The 21,705-nt window shown below is 37.0% G+C and overlaps 3 protein-coding genes across 3 annotated transcripts; 1 reads left to right on the top strand and 2 right to left on the bottom strand.

The window, feature by feature from the left end:
• Positions 1 to 1,275: 1,275 nt before the first annotated feature.
• Positions 1,276 to 4,949, top strand: LOC132165378 (putative histone H2A variant 3). The gene is made up of 2 exons (XM_059575911.2): positions 1,276 to 1,516; positions 4,312 to 4,949. The coding sequence occupies exons 1-2, from the start codon at positions 1,403 to 1,405 to the stop codon at positions 4,606 to 4,608; spliced, it is 411 nt and encodes a 136-aa protein (XP_059431894.1). The 5' UTR covers positions 1,276 to 1,402; the 3' UTR covers positions 4,609 to 4,949.
• Positions 4,950 to 5,625: 676 nt separating this feature from the next.
• LOC132165375 (3-ketoacyl-CoA synthase 11) lies at positions 5,626 to 8,365 on the bottom strand. Its single transcript, XM_059575908.2, has 2 exons — positions 8,012 to 8,365; positions 5,626 to 7,390 (listed from the first exon to the last, which is right to left on the bottom strand). The coding sequence occupies exon 2, from the start codon at positions 7,383 to 7,385 to the stop codon at positions 5,850 to 5,852; it is 1,536 nt and encodes a 511-aa protein (XP_059431891.2). The 5' UTR covers positions 7,386 to 7,390; positions 8,012 to 8,365; the 3' UTR covers positions 5,626 to 5,849.
• A 4,310-nt stretch (positions 8,366 to 12,675) lies between these two features.
• Positions 12,676 to 17,292, bottom strand: HBP5 (SOUL heme-binding family protein). The gene is made up of 8 exons (XM_059576648.2): positions 16,805 to 17,292; positions 15,191 to 15,328; positions 15,034 to 15,102; positions 14,863 to 14,934; positions 14,458 to 14,540; positions 14,245 to 14,376; positions 13,894 to 14,107; positions 12,676 to 12,934 (listed from the first exon to the last, which is right to left on the bottom strand). The coding sequence occupies exons 1-8, from the start codon at positions 17,210 to 17,212 to the stop codon at positions 12,890 to 12,892; spliced, it is 1,161 nt and encodes a 386-aa protein (XP_059432631.2). The 5' UTR covers positions 17,213 to 17,292; the 3' UTR covers positions 12,676 to 12,889.
• Between the last annotated feature and the right edge of the window lie 4,413 nt (positions 17,293 to 21,705).

Genomic DNA, 21,705 nt, shown 5'->3' with positions numbered 1-21,705 from the left:
TGTTAGAAATAGAAAAAGCCTATCGGCTATCAGTTAAACGGTGTCTGTAAGCGGTTAATTTGCCCACTCCTAAATTGATAGGGTGGCCACCCCTATCATTAATTTACCCACCCCTCACCCCTAATGATAGGGCCACACCCCTAATGATAGGGGTGGCCACGACGAATACCGTCTGTTGTGGGCCACAACAAATTGGTTGAAAGCTTGATACTTCTCATTAAACACTCTGCCCTTGGAATATGAGGAATATAAGTACAAACTTGGAAATAATATTGGGTGGAATCAAGTAGAAAATGCAGTGTGAACAAGTGTTGAGAATTGAACACATTGGATTACGACTGCAATCTAATGCAAACTACTACGCCTTTATTGAACAAAATTAGGTTTGCTTAATTGAACTAAGTTCTTAATTTGCATCAGAAGCCTCTTAAAACGTAAAACGTGAAGGAAGAATTCATTTTTCTTAGTCCACATTTCATTTAAAGGCGAGCTATATCACACAAACTGAATTCTTCCTTTGGCGAGCCACTCATGCAAATGACGAATATGCAAAATTATGATAGATTAAGGAATTATTCCTTACATCACACCGAAGGACAAAGGTTTGAGCTATTGGGATTTTTTTTTTTTGGTAAGTCATCTATCGTAAAGAATAGATACGCAAAGTCATAGCAAAGTCATAGTCAATCATGACGAATTATAGATATGTGAAAGTTACGTGAATGATTTCTTAAGGGGTTATTACAAGTGGCAAAGTTAGGGTTTTTGATAAACCCTAGGCCATAAACAAAAGCTTATTGCATGGTCATTGTTATTCAATTGAGTATATGTTAAAGTAGACACCCGTGATGCATGACAAACTAAATTCAAATCATAAGACCATATTATTGGTCAATTGATCTATTTTGAACTTGAGTAAAAACTATAAGACCATATTATTGAAATTAAAAATCTAAGAACTAAATTCAAATTATATTAAAATATAGGGGCTAAATATATTATTTAAAAACAAAAATCCGTAAGAAAAGGAAAGAGAAGCCTAGAAGGAATAATTTAATCAGAAAACTTAAAAAAGAAAGGGGGCGGTGTTTGTAAAGTGCAGTATCTGTTAACGATTCTTACGATTCACGAAGTTCAAGTGGGTCAGCTTGTTGTTTCCCAATAAAAAACATTGAAAAAAGAAAGGAAGATTTAAAACACCAGTATCGTAAATTGATAGAAATAGGAGGGATAGTTTCGTCAAAGTGCGCCAAATAAATAACCCATCCGAGGATAGCTCTACCCGATCAGTTGCTTGCGAGAGAGTTGCGACCTTTCTCTCCCCCTTCAGAGCTGAAGTGCGAGAGCGCGTGTGAGCGAGTGTTTCCCTCTCTCCAATTTTTCCAAAATCTCACTCCAAAAGATGTCGGGAAAGGGCGCGAAGGGTTTGATCATGGGCAAGGCCTCGGCGGCCGCCAACAAGGACAAGGACAGCAAGAAGAAGCCCATCTCTCGCTCCTCTCGCGCGGGCCTTCAGGTCCAGATCTCTCTCTCCGCTTTTCCCCTCCTACCTTTCGCTTTCCTCCATCTCATTCTCTTTCAATTTCACTCTTTGCCTTGGACTTTTCTTTCGCGAATTTTGGTTGTCAAACCTCTGGGTTTTTTTCTCGCTTGTTAAGCACGGTTTTGGTTGGTGAGCTTAAATTGTTTGACAATTATAAGAAAATGTTTCTAATTATTGAGTTTAAACGCTTTTTTTGGCCCCCTTTTTTTTCGTAGCAACCAAACAGGGTTTGGTGTGGGGCTTTTAACTATTTGAAAAAGAAAAATGTTTTTCAAGGCACATTTAACTTACCCTTTTGAATATTTTAATTAGACTGTGAGAGACCTTGTAGTTTTTAGACATCATTGGAGATGTGTATGCATCTAACTTGTTTAGGCTTGATTAATCTTTATTTTTTTGGTTGGATAAGTGCTTTTCGTCATTGTGCTCTTTGTTTAATTCAATGTTGTTTGACTAAATTGTCCAGTAGGTTATGTCAAATAAGTGAAGAGTCAAGTATGCTAGTGCGATATCTACGATTAAAGGGGAAAAAAAGAGCCATACGGACTGTTGTGGTTTAGTTTTATTATCCAAAGTATCAACTTGTAGGAGAGTGCTTGAGCGGAGACTAAGGTTTTGTAATTATTAGGAAATTAGTGTGTCTAGGTTCTGCTGAGATTGCTCTGTTTTTTTTTTTTTTTTTGGGTGGTCTTCGAGCTCTTGTTTTGTTTTAGGCAGTTCAAACTTGTGGTTTTGCTGTCCATAACTATTTAGGTTTTAAGAGCTGAGTACTCATCTCTGCAAGCTGACGCTTGTGTGTTGAGGTAGTTATCATCTTTGATATTCTAGTCATAATCTCTGTGGATTCCCAAACATGATCTGCATTTTGGTGGCAGCCAGAGGCTTGATTTTTCCGAAATTAGCAGGCAACATGCGGTGCACCATTATCTCTGTTATATATGCAATTGTTATAAATAATGGAGATAGACAGGAAGGGGAAGACAAGTTGTGGTGGGTTCCCTTAAAAAGAGGGTTGGATGGTAATTTTTCTACAATGTCATAGATTGTCATGATGGTTTTCGTTTCCCTTGGAAGGGTGTTTGATGGGCTAAGGTTCCTTTGAGGGTGGCCTTTTTTGTGTGGTCAGTGGCATTAGGAAAGATCCTTACCATGGACAATCTCTGGAAAGAGCGTGTCATTGCAGTTGATAGGTGTTGTATGTGCAAAAAGAATGGGGAGTTTGTGGACCATCTTTTTCATTGTACGGTAGCTTGTGCCATTTGAAATGTTTTCCTTAGTTGATTTGGGTTGTCTTGGGTTCTGCCTAGATGAGTAGTCGATTTGTATACTTATTGGTAGATTGCCGGCAGTACTCGGAGTGCTGCTGTGTGGGAGATGGTATTTTCGTGCCTTTTGTGGTGTATGTGGAGGAAAATGAATGATAGAAGTTTTGAGGACCGCAAAAGGACTTTAGAGGAGATTAATTCTTTAATTTTTTAGCACTTTGTATCTTTGGACAATTGCTTATGTTTTTCTTTTGGTAATTAGTTATCATGATTCTCTTGTTCTTTTGACCCTACTAGTTAGGTGGTTTTTCTTGTATACTTTTTGTGTACATGGGGGTGCTTTATGCTTTTCATGATCTTTATTACTTATATATAAAAAAGGTTATAAATAGTGGACATCTACCTATAAAAATAAAATAAAATGGTAGACATCTAAGGCCCACGACCTTTGTATTTTTGTGCTTGAGGATTGTTAAAGTGAAGAATAACATTTCCAAGGGATTTGGCTCTTTAGTACATCTAGTTGAGAAATATGGTGCTGTCTGTCATTCATGGTGATTATTATCAGGTTGGTTTCTGTGGCAGTTGAGTATGCTTGACATGGATCACATCAAGTGTCGATGAATGAGTTTTACACATAACTAAGTGATTTCCAACAGAAACCTAGACAACATATGTGCTCGAATAAGATGAAGATGTTAAATCTGATCAAAATTGCACCAGTTTTTTTCTTACTCTGACTTAAGTTGCGCTTGGGAATCCATTTATGTTGTTAGAGGTGGCGTTCATTAATCTTGTGTATGATTCATATGTTTGTACTCATGTTTTGAAATGTATAAATGTTGCTCTATTAGGGATTTATTTTCGAACCCATTTTTGTTTAAAAAGAACTCTTTTTTGCCTCCTGCCCCCAGTGGAGGCTGAGGATTATGCATATTTAAACCCTTCATGTGGATTGCGTTTTATATAATAGGTGACTTCACTGTGCCTCTTGCAGCTTTGTTACTGAACTTTTTGTATTAGTTGTTTGTTATAGTTTGCACTGCTTCCCCTCCATATAGGGGAGGTGATTGGTGGTAAGTTTTTCCTTTCTCAAGGAGCCAATGGAAAAGCTGAAGACAAATTACATTATTTAGCGGTTAGGTTTGCACATATGTAATGAAGGTAGTCATCCTTTCTAGAGTTGTTTAAATCAAATGCTTGCCTCTCCTCTTCCTTTCTTCTGTTCCATGTTTGTCTTGTATAGATATAGTTGTTCTGATCTGTGACGGACCAAATTTTTTTCCCCATTTTATGTATCTTGATATGACTTCTAAGATGTTGCAAGCGGAAACTTAAGCAGGGGGCCCCTACTTCTTTAGCCAATTAATTTGAAGTTTATTATTTTTTATGGATGAATCAGTTTGTATTGATGTTTTTTTCTTGGTTCAGCATTGCTGTTAGGTATTGTGATTCTATTAAAAGAGTAGTCTGAAAGATTTGTTCTGGAATGTATAATTGCAGTTTCCAGTGGGTCGGATCCACCGTCTACTGAAGTCAAGGACCACATCAAGTGGGAGAGTTGGAGCAACAGCTGCAGTCTACTCTGCGGCAATCTTAGAGTATTTGACTGCAGAGGTGTTGGAGCTGGCTGGCAATGCAAGCAAGGATCTCAAGGTCAAACGTATCACTCCCAGGCATTTGCAGCTTGCGATCCGAGGTGACGAAGAACTTGATACTCTTATCAAAGGAACCATTGCTGGTGGAGGTGTGATCCCTCACATCCACAAGTCACTTATCAACAAGTCGTCCAAGGACTAGATTATGAACAGATTAGGGCCGGCATACATTTGCCGACTTTCGATGCAGAATGGATGCTTCTCCATGTTACTAAAATCATGGATTTGTGTTCTCTTCTGCCATGAAAGTAGAGGGGTCTGCAATTGTGTGTTTAAATTGTGGTTGGTCATACTTGTTCTCTTGCTTTCGAACTTGTTATGTTTCTGATTATATCTGTTGTGGATAATGTCCTTGTGTGACATTTTTTCTTTAAATCTTAGGCTCACTTTTAGACATTTGGTTATTGTGTAGTATCAACGTCTGTCTTGAATTAGAAGTCTTGGGGACATTTGGATGAAATGTATTTGTTCCGTTGTAGTTAACCGATTTCACTCAGTAGCTGTATCTCGCACAAGTCAGTCATCTGGAGTTGGCTCGTGCCAAATGGTAGCTGTAGTCTCTCCGATAATGGTAATTAATTGAAATCGTGTAATTCTATGAAATATTTATGCTATACCATCAGCTGTAGCCATGGCTTCTATATTATCACTTTTTTATTGTTGGTATGTACCTACGAATGCCATGCAAGAGAAATTGGAGGTCAATTTCTTCCAGCAAAGGTCAATTGGCGAAAGGGTATGTGGTGGCTTGCTAGATGTGAAACTCAGCTCAAACAGCATCTTCGAAGCATGGGTTATTGAGATGGAGCATGAAGATCAAGATAGTTTCGCTCGTTTCTTTCTTGCTGCCTCAACAATATCGAATAACCCAAATGTTTTGATTGGGGAAAAATTCATGGGAACCTTGAGACGTAATAAGATCCGTTGCCAAGTTTTATGAAGTTTAAGAGAGGCAATCAAATATCATTGTGAAAATCTCTCTACCTCAGGCCATATAACTTGAGACATAAAAAAAAGGTTCTAAATATAAAGTTTTACGGGTGAGAATTGAGATTTTGCCTATTCTGATCAACAGATTCTTTTTACTGCCATTCTGTAAAAAAAAAAAAAAAAAAGGCGCAACCTCTTCTAATCTGGTTATCATGTAATAATTAGAGAATAATCAAAACATAAATTCCCTTCTGACCAGCCATGAATATAGTTTTACAACATGCCAAAACCAAAGCCGCATCCCATGAATATAGGATCCTCTCAAACCAGACCTAGCTACCACTCAGCCGTACAAGCACAATCAAGTCCTAAACCTTCCACCAATCACAAAAGAAGTAAAAATTCCACCATTCAGCCAGAAAATAGCTTTGGTACATCTAAGGTTTCTTGAAATTAGATGGTCGATACCTTTGGAACATCTACTGGGAAGCTATGGATTTCATCCATCCAAGGGTTCTTCTCCTTGGCCGGGTTTATAGTCCTGAGAGCCTTCCACATTGCACTGTTACACTTAAACCCTGAACCAAATGCTATTTGCCATGTTCTATCTCCCTTCTTCATTCTCCCCTTTGCTTCTGTATAGGCCAGTTCATACCAAAGAGAACTGCTTGAGGTGTTGCCAAATCGATAAAGTGTCATCCTTGACGGCTCCATATGCCAATCTGACAGCTGCAAGTTCTTCTCCAGTTCATCCAAAACAGCTCTTCCTCCAGCATGAATGCAGAAATGCTCAAAAGCTAGTTTAAAATCTGGAATATAAGGCTTCACCTTCATCTTGAAAAGTTTTTTCCCAACTAGTGTAGCAAAGAATAGCAGCTGTTCGGACATTGGCAAAACAAGAGGCCCCAGAGTGGTGATGTTTGTCTTTAAAGCGTCACCAGCAACTGCCATAAGATCCTTCGACAAAGTAACGCCAACCTTCCCCGTCGAGTCCTCTTCTTGAGTGACGCACCCAAAGCACTTGTCATCTGCACCCTTGTGAGTCCGAACCGTATGCACCAATTGGTATTTGGATCTTCTTCTGTCAGAGCTTTTGTTAGAAAGCAATATCGCCGCTCCTCCCATTCGGAATAAGCAATTGGAAACAAGCTTTGATCGATCATTTCCGAAATACCAATTCAGTGTGATGTTCTCCATGCTGATAACCAATGCATAGGAGTTTGGATAAACCTGAAGAAGTTCTTTAGCAAGAGAAATTGAGATCAGACCGGCACTGCAACCCATCCCACCTAGATTATAGCTAACTATGTTTCCACGAAGCTTGTAGTGGTTGACAACCATGGCAGAAAGAGATGGGGTTGGATTGAACAAGCTGCAATTCACAATCAAAATTCCAATGTCTTTGGGTTTTACTGCGGTCTTGGCAAAAAGCTCGTCAATGGCACCATACATCACAGCCTCAGCTTCATTTCTAGCTTCTTTCATTGATGGGTTTGGAGGAAGATTGAGAACAGCCTCTGGAAGGTAAGTAGACTCACCAAGGCCAGACCTCTCAAGGATTTTACGCTGGAACTGAAGATTATCCTCTGAAAACGTACCAGTCATCTGAGATTGATCCATGAAGATCTTTTTGGTGCACTTTCTCGACTCGTCAGGCTTGTAGCAGGAGAAGTTGACAAGGTACACAGGGCGAGGCCGGGTGAGAAAGTAGACGGTGGATAAGAAAACGAGGAGAGTTGAGCAGATGATCACTGAAAGTAGATTGTACTGTAAATGCTCCCAGAGATCATAAAGATCATGGAGAGAAAATGTTGAGACCTGTACGGCCATTACAACCACAAGAGGGGTGAGGAAAAGGAACATTCCATGAGTGATGAGGTGATGGTAACCCAGCTTCACATATTTTAGTTTAATGGATTTCTTGAAATCAGGGAGGTTACGCGACGATGAGGGTGGGATCAAGGGGGTATCAGGTTTTGGCTCTGTCATTTTCCCTGTTAGATATCCAACAAATCGGGTGAGATAAAATACCAGAGGATTCAAAAAAAAAAAAAACAAACCATAATCAATGTCAATTCTAGGCACACATCATGAACATCCCAGAAGCAAATAAGAACGATGGAAAGGGTTTCTAAGATAACTAGAATCAATCGGTATAGTCTTCAGTAGTAAATTCGATTCGATCAGAAATGGCGGTACAAAATTTCTTATTTGGTTTGAAATTTCTGAGATTCCATATGAAGATTCTAAAATGCGAGTTCTCTATGAGAAACGTATATCAACAAAATTAAAGTACATACATTATGACGATATCTTTCGTTCTCATTTTTCTCACTATAAAATCCCTCGATTTATCCTTTATAAATCAAAATTATGCAATCAGCAACCCCAGATCAGAATTCCACCTTATAGAAACCCATAGCAGAAAGAACGACAAAAGAAAGAAACCCAGATCAAAATTTGCATAAGGGACGAGATTTTTCAACAATCTAAAGACGTTGATAGCAGAAAAAACTAGAAAAAAAGAGCAAAACTCAAAAGAATTAAACGAAAATTCCATCCATAAAAATATTCCACTTGCATAATTAACCAAAACCCAGATCCCAAAAACTCACCTTGAATGCCGAATCCCACCAGAGATCGCCAAAATAAAAAATAAAAAAAATCGCCGGAGCAGCCGAAGAGAGAACCAGAGAAAGATAGAAATATATTATATACGAGGTCTCGGAGAGAGATAGAGAATAAAATTAATCGGTTATAAATAAATAAAATTGGAAAAATAACAAATATTTCAAAAACTTAGAAATTGAGGAGGAATGTGGGGCGAGATGGGAATAGATTTATAGAAACGGAGGAGAAGATAATGCGAAAGCCCTGGAAGCCGTAGATGAAACCGGAGAGGAGTACGCGTCTTTAAGGCGGCGCTTCTCGAATTTGATTTTTTTTCTTTTGACCTTTTTGACTTTTCCGACACTGGCCGGTCCTTGTCGGGGTAATCTCACGGTTGTGATGTGCCACTTGCCACAATCTCTGCTTCTTCTAGTCTTCCCAACAAATAATAATAATAATAATAATAAAAAATTGGTAAAGGATTACTGCATGTCAAGTTTATAATTATGTTTATATTTTGGGTTAAATACTAAATTAGTCCCTAGGGTTTCACAACTTTATTTTTTCCCCCCTGGGTTTTCATTTTTATCACAGGAGGTCCCTGTGGTTTTGATAAGTGACCAAATTAGTCCATCCGTTAGTTGACCGTTAGTTGACCGTTAAACTGGACACGTGGACCAATCAGACGTCGACACGTGGCACATATATTAATTTTTTTTTTTAATTTTTTTTTAATTAAAAAAAATGTTTTTTTTAAAAAAAAAAAATTAAAAAAAAAAAAAAAAAAAAAAAGAAAAATCGGAAAAAACTGGGGGTGGCCGAGCCACCCCCTTGGCAATTTGGGGGTGGCTCGGCCACCCCCTTTGGCCATGGGGGTGGCCAGGCCACCCCCATCTGGCCGGATGGGGGTGGCCGAGCCACCCCCTGGGCACCAGGGGGTGGCTCGGCCACCCCCTTGGGGCCAAGGGGGTGGCCGAAACCACCCCCGGTTCCCACTGGGGGTGGCTCGGCCACCCCCATGGAGCCTTGGGGGTGGCCGAAACCACCACCAATGGTGGTTTCGGCCACCCCCAAGGCTCCATGGGGGTGGCCGAGCCACCCCCAGTGGGAACCGGGGGTGGTTTCGGCCACCCCCTTGGCCCCAAGGGGGTGGCCGAGCCACCCCCTGGTGCCCAGGGGGTGGCTCGGCCACCCCCATCCGGCCAGATGGGGGTGGCCTGGCCACCCCCATGGCCAAAGGGGGTGGCCGAGCCACCCCCAAATTGCCAAGGGGGTGGCTCGGCCACCCCCAGTTTTTTCCGATTTTTCTTTTTTTTTTTTTTTTTTTTTTAATATATTTTTTTTTTTTAAAAAAAAAAAAAACATTTTTTTTAATTAAAAAAAAATTAAAAAAAAAATTAATATATGTGCCACGTGTCGACGTCTGATTGGTCCACGTGTCCAGTTTAACGGTCAACTAACGGTCAACTAACGGATGGACTAATTTGGTCACTTATCAAAACCACAGGGACCTCCTGTGATAAAAATGAAAACCCAGGGGGGAAAAAATAAAGTTGTGAAACCCTAGGGACTAATTTAGTATTTAACCCTTATATTTTATCAAACATGTCAAAGTTGTTGGCCTTTTTTGACCATGCGTTTTTTTGGAGGAGTGTTTTTTGGCCTTTTAGCAAAAAAAAAAAAAGAAAAAAAAAAGGGGGTAAAAGTAATAAAAACTACACTAAACAAAACACTTAAAAAATACTTAAATATTAATTATTTTACATCACATTTCCAAACCCCCCCCCCCCCCAAAAAAAAAAACCAAAAAAGTTTAATCAAACTAACCGTTATATAACTTATATTCCATTTAGGTCGGGTCGGTTTTTGAACATATTTCTTAAACTTAAGGAACATGCTCCTGATAATGATTTTAACCGATTACAGCCCACTGCACTTAAAAATAGTTTTTTTAATCATTACTTTTAATTGTAACTTTTTTTTTTTGTTTGGTCAAATTGTAGAATTATCTTAACTTCACAATTTCTTTATCTTCACTCGATCTCTTTTTTAAGGAAAAATCCTATTTAGATAGAAAGGTCGACTAGAGTCTAGAGAGTTCTTTTCATCCATTCTTTTTATGGTAGGCGTGAATTATTTGAACCGAACATTCTCGCAAGCTAAGAAAAGAAAGTGATATTTATCAAAGGTAACTTAATCATCTAAAGACTATGGATTAAAATTTGTGTTTTTTTATCTTAAAACAAAAATATTAACAAATTTAAATTAAAATTTGTCAATGGTAGCTCAATCGGCTGGAGACCACAGCTCATAAAGCGGAGCTTACTAGTTCGAATTTCCTCTCCTCACTTTCGTGTGAACATGTTAAAAAAAAAATTGAAATTTTTTATAACAAATTGAAATTTCCACTAAATTATATGTTTCTTTTTGTTAATAAAATAAACCCTTTAAAATAATTTTTTATTACATTCTAGAAAGTCAAGTTTTGCTTCCTATACATAAAAATCTAGTAATAACTTACGGGTGTGAGAGGCTACATACATTACATGAGGTTCAAGTCAAGTTTTGGGAAGACGAAAGCACAATTATTTATTTATTTATTAATTAAATTTGGTCCACTTGCAAAAATTGCTTCTTATTCGGAGAGCATGAGGTGTGACCGGTAATGCTGGTCACGTGAAGCATGAACATCTGTTGTTTCTCTCATATAGCTGTAAGATTCCTCCAAGAGGCCAGCCTCCATGTGCAAAACTCTGCTTTAGCTCCATTATATATATATATATATATGCGTGAGAGTGACAGGATTTTAAAAGTCTCAAGGAATTTTTGGGATTCCCTTGTATAGAAAAAAGTTTTTTTTTTTTTTTTTTTAAAAAAAAAAAATCATTTTCAAGCTTTTATGAAATACTGTTTTTAATTTTTTTTTTTTATTAAACGGATTCATTTTTATATATTAAAAACATTTTTTAAACTCTTTCAACGTAACGGAATATGATGTTTGAAATTGAGAGTATTTATTTTATGATGAAGATTTAAAGTTGGTATATTTAATTATGTATATAAAGTTAATATTCATGACATATTTTATTTAAAATATAGAAAAAATTTGTCCATTCCAACCACTCAAAGCCATTAAAAAAAAAGAAGAAAAAAAGATGCATAAACAATATAAATTATTTCTTCCACATTTCAAAGCAATTTCTTCCCAATTACAAAAGAATCTATTTGGATGAAGAAAAGATATAACGGTAGCACGGGAAGCTGTGAAAAAGGGTTGGAAAGCGAATATCCACCTACGCGTGAGTTGTCAAACTTGAAAGTTCAATTGCAGAGGGAGAGAGAGAGAGAGAGAGAAATTGCCACGCATTGGGATTGGGTTGATTTTGAAAATGAGGCAGCCAACCGTGCCAGATCGATACCGATACGTGCACTGCTGTTAAAACCACCGTAGCCACATAAAACGACTGCTCAATTTGGAAAATAAATAATCGGTTTTTTTAGTTTTATTTAAGGGCTAAATACTTAGCACCATGAGGTTTGATAACTTCTTTTTTTTTTTTTTTGGGGTTTGGTTCTTATTACATGAGGTCCTTATGATTTTGATAAATGATAAAGTTGGTCCCTAGTTGACTTAATGGAATTTCATGTGAACCAATCAGATGTTGACACGTGGCACATACTTAATTTTTTTTTTAAAATTAAAAAAAAAATGTTTTTTTTTGAGAAAAAAATTGGGGGTGGCCGAAACCACCCCCAGTGGGTGCTGGGGTGGCTCGGCCACCCCCATGGAGCCTAGAGGGTGGCCGAAACCACCCCCAATGGTGGTTGGGGGTGGTTTTGGCCACCCCCATGGCCAAAAGGGGTGGCTCCAAATGGCCAAGAGCCAATTTTTTTAAAAATACATTTTTTTTTTTTAATTTTAAAAAAATTAAGTAGGTACCAAGTGTCAATATTTGATTGATCCACGTGGAATTCTGTTAGGTCAACTAATGGTCAACTGATGGAGGGACTAACTTGATCATTTATCAAAACTACAATGACTTTCTGTGATGAAAACCAAACCCCAGGAAAAAAAAAATAAAGTTATCAAACCCCATGGGTATTTAGTATTTAACCATGTATTTAACCATTTATTTAATTTATAATATTCGTATTTAATTTTATATTTTACTAGTTAATATTATTTTGTAATACAATAATTTTATATTTTCTAGCTATTAGCCCGTGTGAGATGGATTATGATCTCTTACCCCCCCCCCCCCCCCAATCCATTTTTTTAATATCAAACGGCTTAAAAATGCCACATATTAAAAATGTGATATCTTATCATTGAAAATCGAGTATATTTTTATTAGGTTTTTGCTCTTTATATTGTACAAAAGCTTTGAGTAAAAAATTGTCTTCTAATTATGAAGAAGAAGCCTTATGGGATAAAAATTGTTGTTAATTTATTTTTTACTATGTGGCATTTTTTCAAGCCCTTTAAAATGACTTAACTTTCCTAATTTGAAAATTGAAAAAATTGCAGAAAATCCTTTTCTAAGTGGGATTTGAATCCCTAGGGATTCCAACAACAAATTGCTGCAAATCAGGATTCCTTGTGTGGTAAAAGGAAATCTGGGATCATAATGAACCCCAAAATAAGAGGAAAAAAGCAAAATTGCTGAACTTCTGACAAAATTTTGTAAATAAGCAGGAAAAACCTCTGTGTTGTCTTAGAAGGAGAAACAAGAAGTAATTACATTTCTTTACAACTCTGCATCCCAAGTGATCAACATCTGGTAGCCATTATGTTGAGCTAAGCCTATATTGTTTCTTCATTACAATTAATCAAGGAAAGTGCTTGTCAAAGGCAAGGATTGTCAACTCTGTACTTGGATGGACTAATCCAATGTGAACTCCTCAAGCCATAGTAGCACTTCATTTCTCTTCAATGCAACCAACCACCACAAGATACAGAGAATGATGTCAGTAATTAGTATAACAAATACAGAAAAATGAAATATAATAAATTTTGTAGGTCTAAGCAAGGGGTATTTGATAGTAAGGCAAATTTATAGCTCCTATCAAGTTAACAGAGTAAAGGTGGAAAAACAAAACTAACTTCTCTCCATTTTAGTATCTATTTTACTATCAGGATTTAAAATTGGTGTATCTAACGGTTTATATGATGTCAATAAAGCATATATCTGAAGTTTATATTGAAAAGAATAAGATCAAGCCCACTAAACTCAAAAAAGATGAAGCAAAATAATCGTACCAATGAACAACACTAGCATAGAAGATTCACAAATCCAATATAAAAGATATTGAGTAGTGGATTTTTTTCCCCTCATTCTTGAAAAAATGGCACCGAAGTTGAGATAAAACATGAATTCCTCTATAGTTCTCTTCATTCTATGCTTACATTTTCCCCCTCAATAATTGAGTTGAGTATAATAGAATAGGGAAATGCTTCTATTAGTAAATATATGGGCTAGAACCAATATCCAGATTTCTTAGTTCGAGCTAATATTTCATTCAAGTAGTTGATGGGGGCTTACTCCATCTTTACTAACTTGCATAGACGGATGGCTTCTAAGAAGCTTCATTCATGGAAGACATGTGAGCTTCAACTAGACAGACATTTTCTTCCACAAGAACTCAAGCTCAAAATGATTATTTAGATACTATTAGGATTTCCTTGCTCTCTGTTTGGTTGCCAAAAAGACAGGAGGAAATGGAAAGAAAATTTTGAATCCCACTACTGTCGTTTGAGCAAAAGTAACCAAATAAAAATTGCAAATTACAAACACCTTACATAATAATAAAACCATAAATCAGATTATCTAAATGGTATAACTCAGATTTAAAGAGTATTCGAGGGTAAAAGGATACCACATCATACCATTACAAAGCTCCATGTTCGGCCTGGATCATTATATCGTGCGAGCAAACAACCCGTCTTAGGTTTGAGGCCATCATTTATAAGAGAAGAGCGAAGTGCTTTCTCTTTCTCTTGGACAGTATCTTCAGTAGCTCTTCCAGAGAACTTCAAAACTGCAGCAATGCCTCCTTCCACCTTTCTCAAGCTAATTGTTTCTTGATTAGGATCTGGCAAACTGGGAAAAGATACTAGCTTATTCAATTTTCTGATTAATTGGATGCATCCAGTTGCATTTTTGGACATAAACTCCTATATCAACATTCAATCTTTAACGTTAATCTTTTACAGCCGAAAAAATATGATGAGCCTCACCTGCTTATATCTTTCTCTAAAGGAAGAACTATTTGGATGGATACTTTGGACAGTTCAGCATCACATGCCTGTGTGAAGACAGGAGTAGTCATTGGTATCTTCTCTGACTTGGAATTCTTTCCAAAAATGTACCTAGACAGATGAATTATCATCCATATTACTCAAGAGAACAGCAAAACAACATAACTGAATTGGATTGTGAAAGACACTCACCCAGTAACATCATTAAAGCCAGTCGACCCAGCTAATTTGTCTCCCTTTGCTTCTACCACTAAAAACGGTGAATACTTCCTCACCTGTATAATCATTTGAAAATCTAGGGGACTTAGATAATTACAGGACATTCCTGCATATATGATAAACTAAATATATGGTAGGATCATGAATATCATTGGAAACACTGAGATCATGGATCATTTCCCAGTAATTACAAGAGCCATCTTTAAGAGAGCATAAATGTGAAGGCAATAGGAATAGATACTAGTATATTACATAATGCATAGGTATCATATTACACGTTTTATATCTTTGAATTATCAACACGATTAACCAACTTTATACAATGACACCATTTTTTCATAAATGCCCAACAATTTCTTCAAGAAAAGACGGACAAACCTCGTAGTTAGCTGTTCTTTTCAATATCTGGTACTTAGGAGTTTCCAAGTCTGGAGTCTTGTATATCCGCAGCTGAAAAAGGTTACAATCTACACATAAGAAGGGACGCTCAATTACTGAAACACAAATATGACCATCTCATGTCATTTTAAGCAAAGAAGGTGCCAGTACCTGCTTTAGCACATCCCCCAGACCTTCTAGAGAAAAGTATTCATTGTTCTCTATTGAATCCCAAAAATCCTACAATTTACAAGAACATAATTATCAACATTTATGATGTGTCATACACATTGTCCTTCTTGCATATGGTAAGAGGAGTGAACATTACCAAATGACTGCAAAATTTTCCAGTCTCTGGGTTGATCCCCATGACAGAGGTTCCAGTAAAGACCAGTTCTGGTTTCCATGGCAGAATGATAAACCTCATGATCATAGTCCACCTTGTAGTAATTTCATAAGGTCCTGTCTATAGCAACTCAATCAGTCAAAGAAGTGATTCCATACAAACTCATTGTCTTGTACAAAAAGGCAATGAGTGAAAGGAATTTAACTTTAAGTTAAAATTTCTAGAATTTAAGTGCTTGAAAATGAATGTGATATCCAATTGGAATTTAGGGTCACCATACAATATTACACTGAATGTAACCCATTGAAGATTCAAGGAAAGGTTATACCTAAGCAGAGTAATTGTCTATGTTAGGTTTTATGTTGTTGGTAAATTTATTGCAAATTTTTTGTGTGTTGTGAGTCTAGGTTTAGGGTTGAAGTTGGTCTTAAAATGAAATTTAAGAACTTGGTTCAAGTTGAAAAACAAAATAGCTCGTTCGCAACATTGATCATATAGTGTTTTAATGAGACAGTTTTCAAAGATCAATATGCAAGGCAAAATGTCTCGATCGTAAGAATGTTCGAAGGGCATTCCAAAAAGGCTTGATTGCAAGGCTGGTCAAATCCAGTTCGACGAGGCTGAATTAGAAGACTCACAGAATGTCCTGATAGCAATGGCAATCGCAATCATCGCACATCATTTGATAGAGATGGTCATCAAGTCAAATCCAAGACACTCGATCGCAACCTTGATCGCACAGTGTTTGAACACTGCTATGCGAAAACTGTGAAACCCTAGCTCGCATTCGAACGAGAAATGGTACTGTACGAGTGAGACTTTGGCAAACTGTTTTAAACCTTAGCCTAAAAATTTCAGTTCTCCCCCATCTATATAAGTGTCATAAGTCACGACTTTCATAATCTAGGATACTATTTTTCATTGTTCTTGGAGGATAATCTAGGAGACTATTTTTCAAAAAGTTTCTACTTAGTAACCAAATCTCATTCATTTATTCTGCCTATCTTGATTGTGGTGACTGAAACAGTGGCAATTGGTTTGATAAATATTTTCTTTAGTGATCTGTTTAATAACAACTTAGGTCCAAAACGTAGACGATCTGCTTGGAACTGATCAGGAGGAGCTTAGATCGCTGGAACCACAAGTTTTCCCCAAGACCAAATGAGCTATAGTTTGACTTAGCCTCACCAAGAAATCAGCGGTTCCCAAGCCCGCTAATACTAATTAGGCTTGTGTAAGTGATTTTTTATTATGGAGAGTCAACCCACGCCCTAATAGGTGCCCAACCTTCTTTGAGACCATTGAACCACCACCCCGGTGGTTAAAAAGTTTCATTTGATTACATGGTGTTAGTGAGGAAAACAAGACTTCTTTCAATGTCAAATTGATCAATTAGTGAGTAGTGACCATTACCGAAAGGTACTCCCTCCCTTCAATAATCATTTGCACCAAATAAGTGCAAAAAACAGCAAATAAATATCAAAAGGTAATGACAAACATTAGAAGATTTCTCAGAAATCATGCATAATGCCAAAACGGAGGCATAAAGAAAGAAAGAGTAAATTAAAAATGAATAGAAATTGTAGTAAAGCAAACCTGTTTGACTCTGTGCAACTGGAACTCAGGCCTGAAGAGCACCTTCAAGAGAGTTATGTTAAACAGGTACCCACTTACGGTGTCATGCTTGGTGATTGGGTCCCTGAATTTCACACGCTCATCGTACGCCGTCCGATCAATCCCCTGATCGTCGAAGAGGTGCGGCAGATCATCGTACAAAAAACCCACAAGCCGTTCCACGTTGGCCGTTGATTTTGGCGGGCTTTGGTCCACAAGGCTTAGCGCAATGGCCCACTTGGAGTTTTGGCGAGCTTTAAGAGCTAAGCTTTTGTTTTTGAAATTTTGGAGGGGAAGTCTGGTGGGTTTGGTAGGACTCAGTCGGTGGCCGCTGAGACGCACGGAGGGGATTGGGCGGAAAACGTGGTGGGAGAGTTGGGTGTTGGCCATTTGTGTGGGTTCAAATGTGTGGCATTGGTTTGTGGGTAATTGCTTTTCTGAGTTTAGCCGGAAGAAATGATTGGCTTGTGTTGGTTGAAACTGGTGGAGATGGATGGGGCAAGTGTTCACGGTAGATGGGCTTTTGAGGCAGAGAAAAAGGAGATGCCATCTGGTCCGCTTGTTGGGCTATTTGGGCTGTAGAAGGTGAATTTATTCCACCCGAAATCTTAAAGTCCCAAGAGATCGCCAACCCTTTGCATGTCTGTTTCCTGCATTTTTTTTTATTTTTTATTTTTTCAAAAAATCTTTCATATTCATTCATTGAAAAAAAAAATCAAGAGCATAAAGTTCTGATATGAGGTTACAACATGACAAATGTAAAAATCTTACAATTAAGTCTTATTTATGACTTTAACATTCGCTAACACATGTTCAAACTTATAGTTATAGAACAGATCTGTTCCAGGCAGACTCAACCTAATACATAAGTAGCCCATATTCTCAACTTTTATTTTTTCCGCCACGGGAGTAAAACCCTCACACCAAAACTAATCCTCATCGACCCAAGGTCAAGATAAAAACCTTTTTCCCCAAAGATCACTCATGAAAGTAGATATAAGGAGAAATCATATACTTATTAAAAAAAAACAAAAAAAAACCAAAAAAAAAAACACAATAAAAAAAAATTAGCAAACAGCAACAAAAGCCGGGTTGAGGGAGGCGAAGCGCAATGGCCGGCACGTGGTGGACAAGATGATCCATTTGCTCCGATAAACAGATGAGGAGCTGGGTAGCACAGTGGGCCAGCGCGTGGCTGAGTGAAACAGTTGAAGAGACTATATCTAGATTTGAAAAATTAAATCTAAAGCCCAACCGATTACGGGGAGGCAAAGAGCGGTGGAGGGCGGACGGAGACAACGCAGTATAAGTAAAGGGATAATCGGAGCAACTGAACTATTCGGAAAAACCAAAAAAAGAAACCGATAAAAAGAAAGAAAGAAAGAAAGAAAGAAACAAGAAGGGGGGAGGGGAAAGGAGGCTTGCTCCTCCCCACATGTTCTTTCTCTCTAGGTTTTCTCCTAGGGCCCGGCTACCAAAGACTAGTGGTCTTTTGCGACTTTGTTTCATGCATTTCTAATATGAATGGAATGCTAGATATTATATTTTTGTTTATAAGTATCAAATAATATTTTGGTGATGATTTCAACAAATATTTGGATGAATTATTATTTTATTTTTTTAAAAAAATAGTATTAATTAAGATGTCACATTAATATTGTAAAATTTACCATCAAATCGAACTGAATGCATTTCCCACTTATTTTTTGGACGGAAATGCATTTTCCACTTTATTTTTTCCGAGAAATACACAGGAAAGGAATTAAAGATGAGGAAACAACTAGGAAAAAGAAAGAAAGAAGAGGACAGCTACAAGGCAAAAGACCAAAAATACAGTGAGTGGCAGCCCACCATACGAGAATAAAGATGACAAGTAGCTTTCATGGGGCAAATCGAAGATGCATATCTCGCATAGAATCAATATGTTTGTAACAGGTGTTTCAAATCGCCTGCCAACTAGGCTTCCACCTGGAATTTCTGGCACGTTTCTTCCACGTATCTCAGGCATTATGGCACACCTCGCCACGTGGCTAACGTGCACCAAAGCAAGCCCTACAATCTTCTCTCGCTCTATATATAACACTCAGCCCTAGCCTGTCTTTCTGTGTCCCAAGCAACAATCTTGACTCATTCCTCTGACTACTTTTTTCTTCAGTTCTTCTTCCACCAGTCAAGAAGAAGAAAAAAAAAATGTTTCAGATTTCCATGATGTTTGGGTCGAAGTTCATCCCGCTGCAGGCTACTTTGCCTGACGATGATGATGATCTTCATAATTATGATAATGGGTGTGCATATTATATCCCCATGGAAGGTGATGGGGATGATGATGATGATGATGATGGAGACTACGACTATGCTCCTGCTGCATCCATGGAAGGTGATGGCGATGACGACGACGACGATGCGGATTACGATTATGCCCCAGCCGCTTGAGCCCTTGAAGCCCCAATATTATCCATATCTAGTGATCAAAACCCTAGTCCTTGTTAACCCTAAAATGCAGTGATCAGAAAATCTCTCTTTTGATGTGCTTTTTCTCAGCTTTCAATAATCTCAGAGACAGTACTACTCGTTGTAATAGCTCCTTTTCTTTTAATGGTCAGTACTTCTGTTAGAATATTATAATAATAAATTAATTTGCTTATGAGGTGCATCATAATATTATATATAATTAACTTTACATACATGCATTAATATTTATAATTAAGAAGTTGACAAGCCGTTATCTTGGGATATTTGGTGTTTCTAAGACCAACTATTATGCATACAGAAAGTCCTCAAGAGGTAGCTCAATCAGCTGGAATTACGCTTAATAAAGCGGAGATCACTAATTTAAATTTTCTTCCACTTCTTATGCGGACATGTAAAAATATATATATATAGAAAATGAATTAATTAATATTAAGACTATTGCTATACAATATACTAATTATGATGTTGAAATAGCAAATAAACAACTTATATATGTTTTTGTACCATAAATTATTGGTCAAGTATGATCCATCCAGAGAGTACTAAGGATATAGTACTGTTCATAGTTAAAGAAAAAAGAAAGAAAATTCATTAATGCATTTTTCACTAGCTCACTACAAATTAACTTTCAAACTCCAATATTAAAGAAGCAGAATTTATATGTTCATGACTATTGCACCTGCTGCTTCAATTCTTTAATAAATGTGTAAGATTGTTTAATTAATTACCGATAAATTAATGGCAATCTATCATGCATCAACGATGAGTACTAAATATCTTTCATTAGTATTGTTTGTAACTAAACGGTAATGCCCGCAAATTAATTGAGGCTAAACTAAATCATCTTTGCATTGTCCTGAGAAGTTTAATTTATGCATCATAAAGTAAAAGGCTCTTATACAAGCATATAACTAATTAATTAGGAATAGGGTTCCCAATTAACTCTATCATATAATAATTTATTGGTCCTCTTTTGAGAATCCTTACGAAATTAGTGAAAATTAGAACAAGAAGTTACTAAATATCAATCAGGGTAGCATGCTTGAGATTGCGTTTAAAAAATAGATATTTCAAGTCAAAAAACGTCTTTTGAAGCTTTTGTCAATGCGTTTTGGCTATTTTGAGAGTAAAAATAAAAAAATAAAAAAAAGTATTTTTTAAATTTTTTATCAAACATGCCAATTTTTCTTTAGCACAACTTTTTAGGTATTAAAAGTACTTTTTAAACTTTTCAATGCATCCCAAACATGTCCTAAATAAGACAAGGAATTAAGCAAATGCATGCAAGCTAGTGATGATCGAGCAATATAGTACTATCTAGATTAATGCTTGCCTAGCTAGTGTCATAACAACTGTAATATTACAAGTTTCAGCTATGTTTCTGGTTAAAAATCACTCTAGTCTAATAGTATGACCAATTGTTAAATTATGGCCTGATTTCTTTTTCCTTACTTGATAAATTATGGCCAATTGTTTCAAAAACTTAACTTGATAAGAAGTTATGAATTTAATAATTTAATCAATATTTTAATGCTCTCTCTAAACTACTTATTCTAATACTATAATAAATTATCAATTGTCCTAATTAAAAATTTAAGTTGATGAGATTTCACCATTATAATAAATTTGATCACTTAATCAAAATTTGAACAAGAACACCCAAGTGTTCATTATATACGCACTTGATCATTGTTGCAGTCCAGGCTTTGGCTACTCAGGTACATATATATATATATACAAGGAAGAGAAGCCAAGAGTTATTTAATTCTCTCCATATTATTATTGAGCAATGGATCGCAGTCACAGTAAATAATATAAAAAAAGTATACACGAGAAGATAATTGAAGATTTATTTGGTTTCTTTAATATGAGTTAAATCAAGAAGAAATTTAAAAGATGGAGGCCAGAGTACAAAAATAATAATAGCTTAGAGATAAAATTCACTCAAAATTCAATCATAATTATACACCCAAATGTTGGGGTTATCCCACATCGGTTGTAGAAGAGGCTAATGGTTACTTTATAAGTGTGAGGAAAAGCCACAGCTATTGAGCTAGCTTTTGGGGTGAGAAAGGCCCAAGACCATCCAACACTGATATCAGAGCCCAGGTTCAACCAACAAGTCTCAGCCCAACAGTTCACGGGAGAAACGGATTGTCGCTGCTCCGACTCAGGATCCGATGTGTGAGGGGGAGATATTGAGTGATCTTAGTCCTTTCTTACCCCAAAAGTTAGCTCAAGAGATGAGGATTTTTCTCACACTTTCACACTTATAAAGTAACCACCAGCCCCTTCCACAATCGATCATTCCACAATTGATATGGGATATAATCCACTAGCCCTTTCCACAACCAATCCTTCCACAACCGATGTGGAATAATCTTAATAGGTACCTGAAATTGGGTAGTGAC

This window comes from Corylus avellana, chromosome 11, assembly GCF_965113065.1.
Source record: "Corylus avellana chromosome 11, dhCorAvel1.hap1.2, whole genome shotgun sequence".
Lineage (NCBI taxonomy): Eukaryota > Viridiplantae > Streptophyta > Magnoliopsida > Fagales > Betulaceae > Corylus > Corylus avellana.
Note: the sequence above shows the minus strand (reverse complement) of the source record. Positions and strands in the feature narration are given on the sequence as shown.

Bases quoted from the DNA above. Each gene is read 5' to 3' on its own strand.
- LOC132165378 (XM_059575911.2), top strand. From the start codon at position 1,403: ATGTCGGGAAAGGGCGCGAAGGGTTTGATCATGGGCAAGGCCTCGGCG. The intron at 1,517-4,311 runs GTCCAGATCTCT...GTATAATTGCAG, and splicing joins CCTCTCGCGCGGGCCTTCAG to TTTCCAGTGGGTCGGATCCA.
- LOC132165375 (XM_059575908.2), bottom strand. From the start codon at position 7,385: ATGACAGAGCCAAAACCTGATACCCCCTTGATCCCACCCTCATCGTCG.
- HBP5 (XM_059576648.2), bottom strand. From the start codon at position 17,212: ATGGCCAACACCCAACTCTCCCACCACGTTTTCCGCCCAATCCCCTCC. The intron at 15,329-16,804 runs GTTTGCTTTACT...GAGTTGCTATAG, and splicing joins AGTTGCACAGAGTCAAACAG to ACAGGACCTTATGAAATTAC. The intron at 14,377-14,457 runs GTGAGTGTCTTT...TCATCTGTCTAG, and splicing joins GGCTTTAATGATGTTACTGG to GTACATTTTTGGAAAGAATT.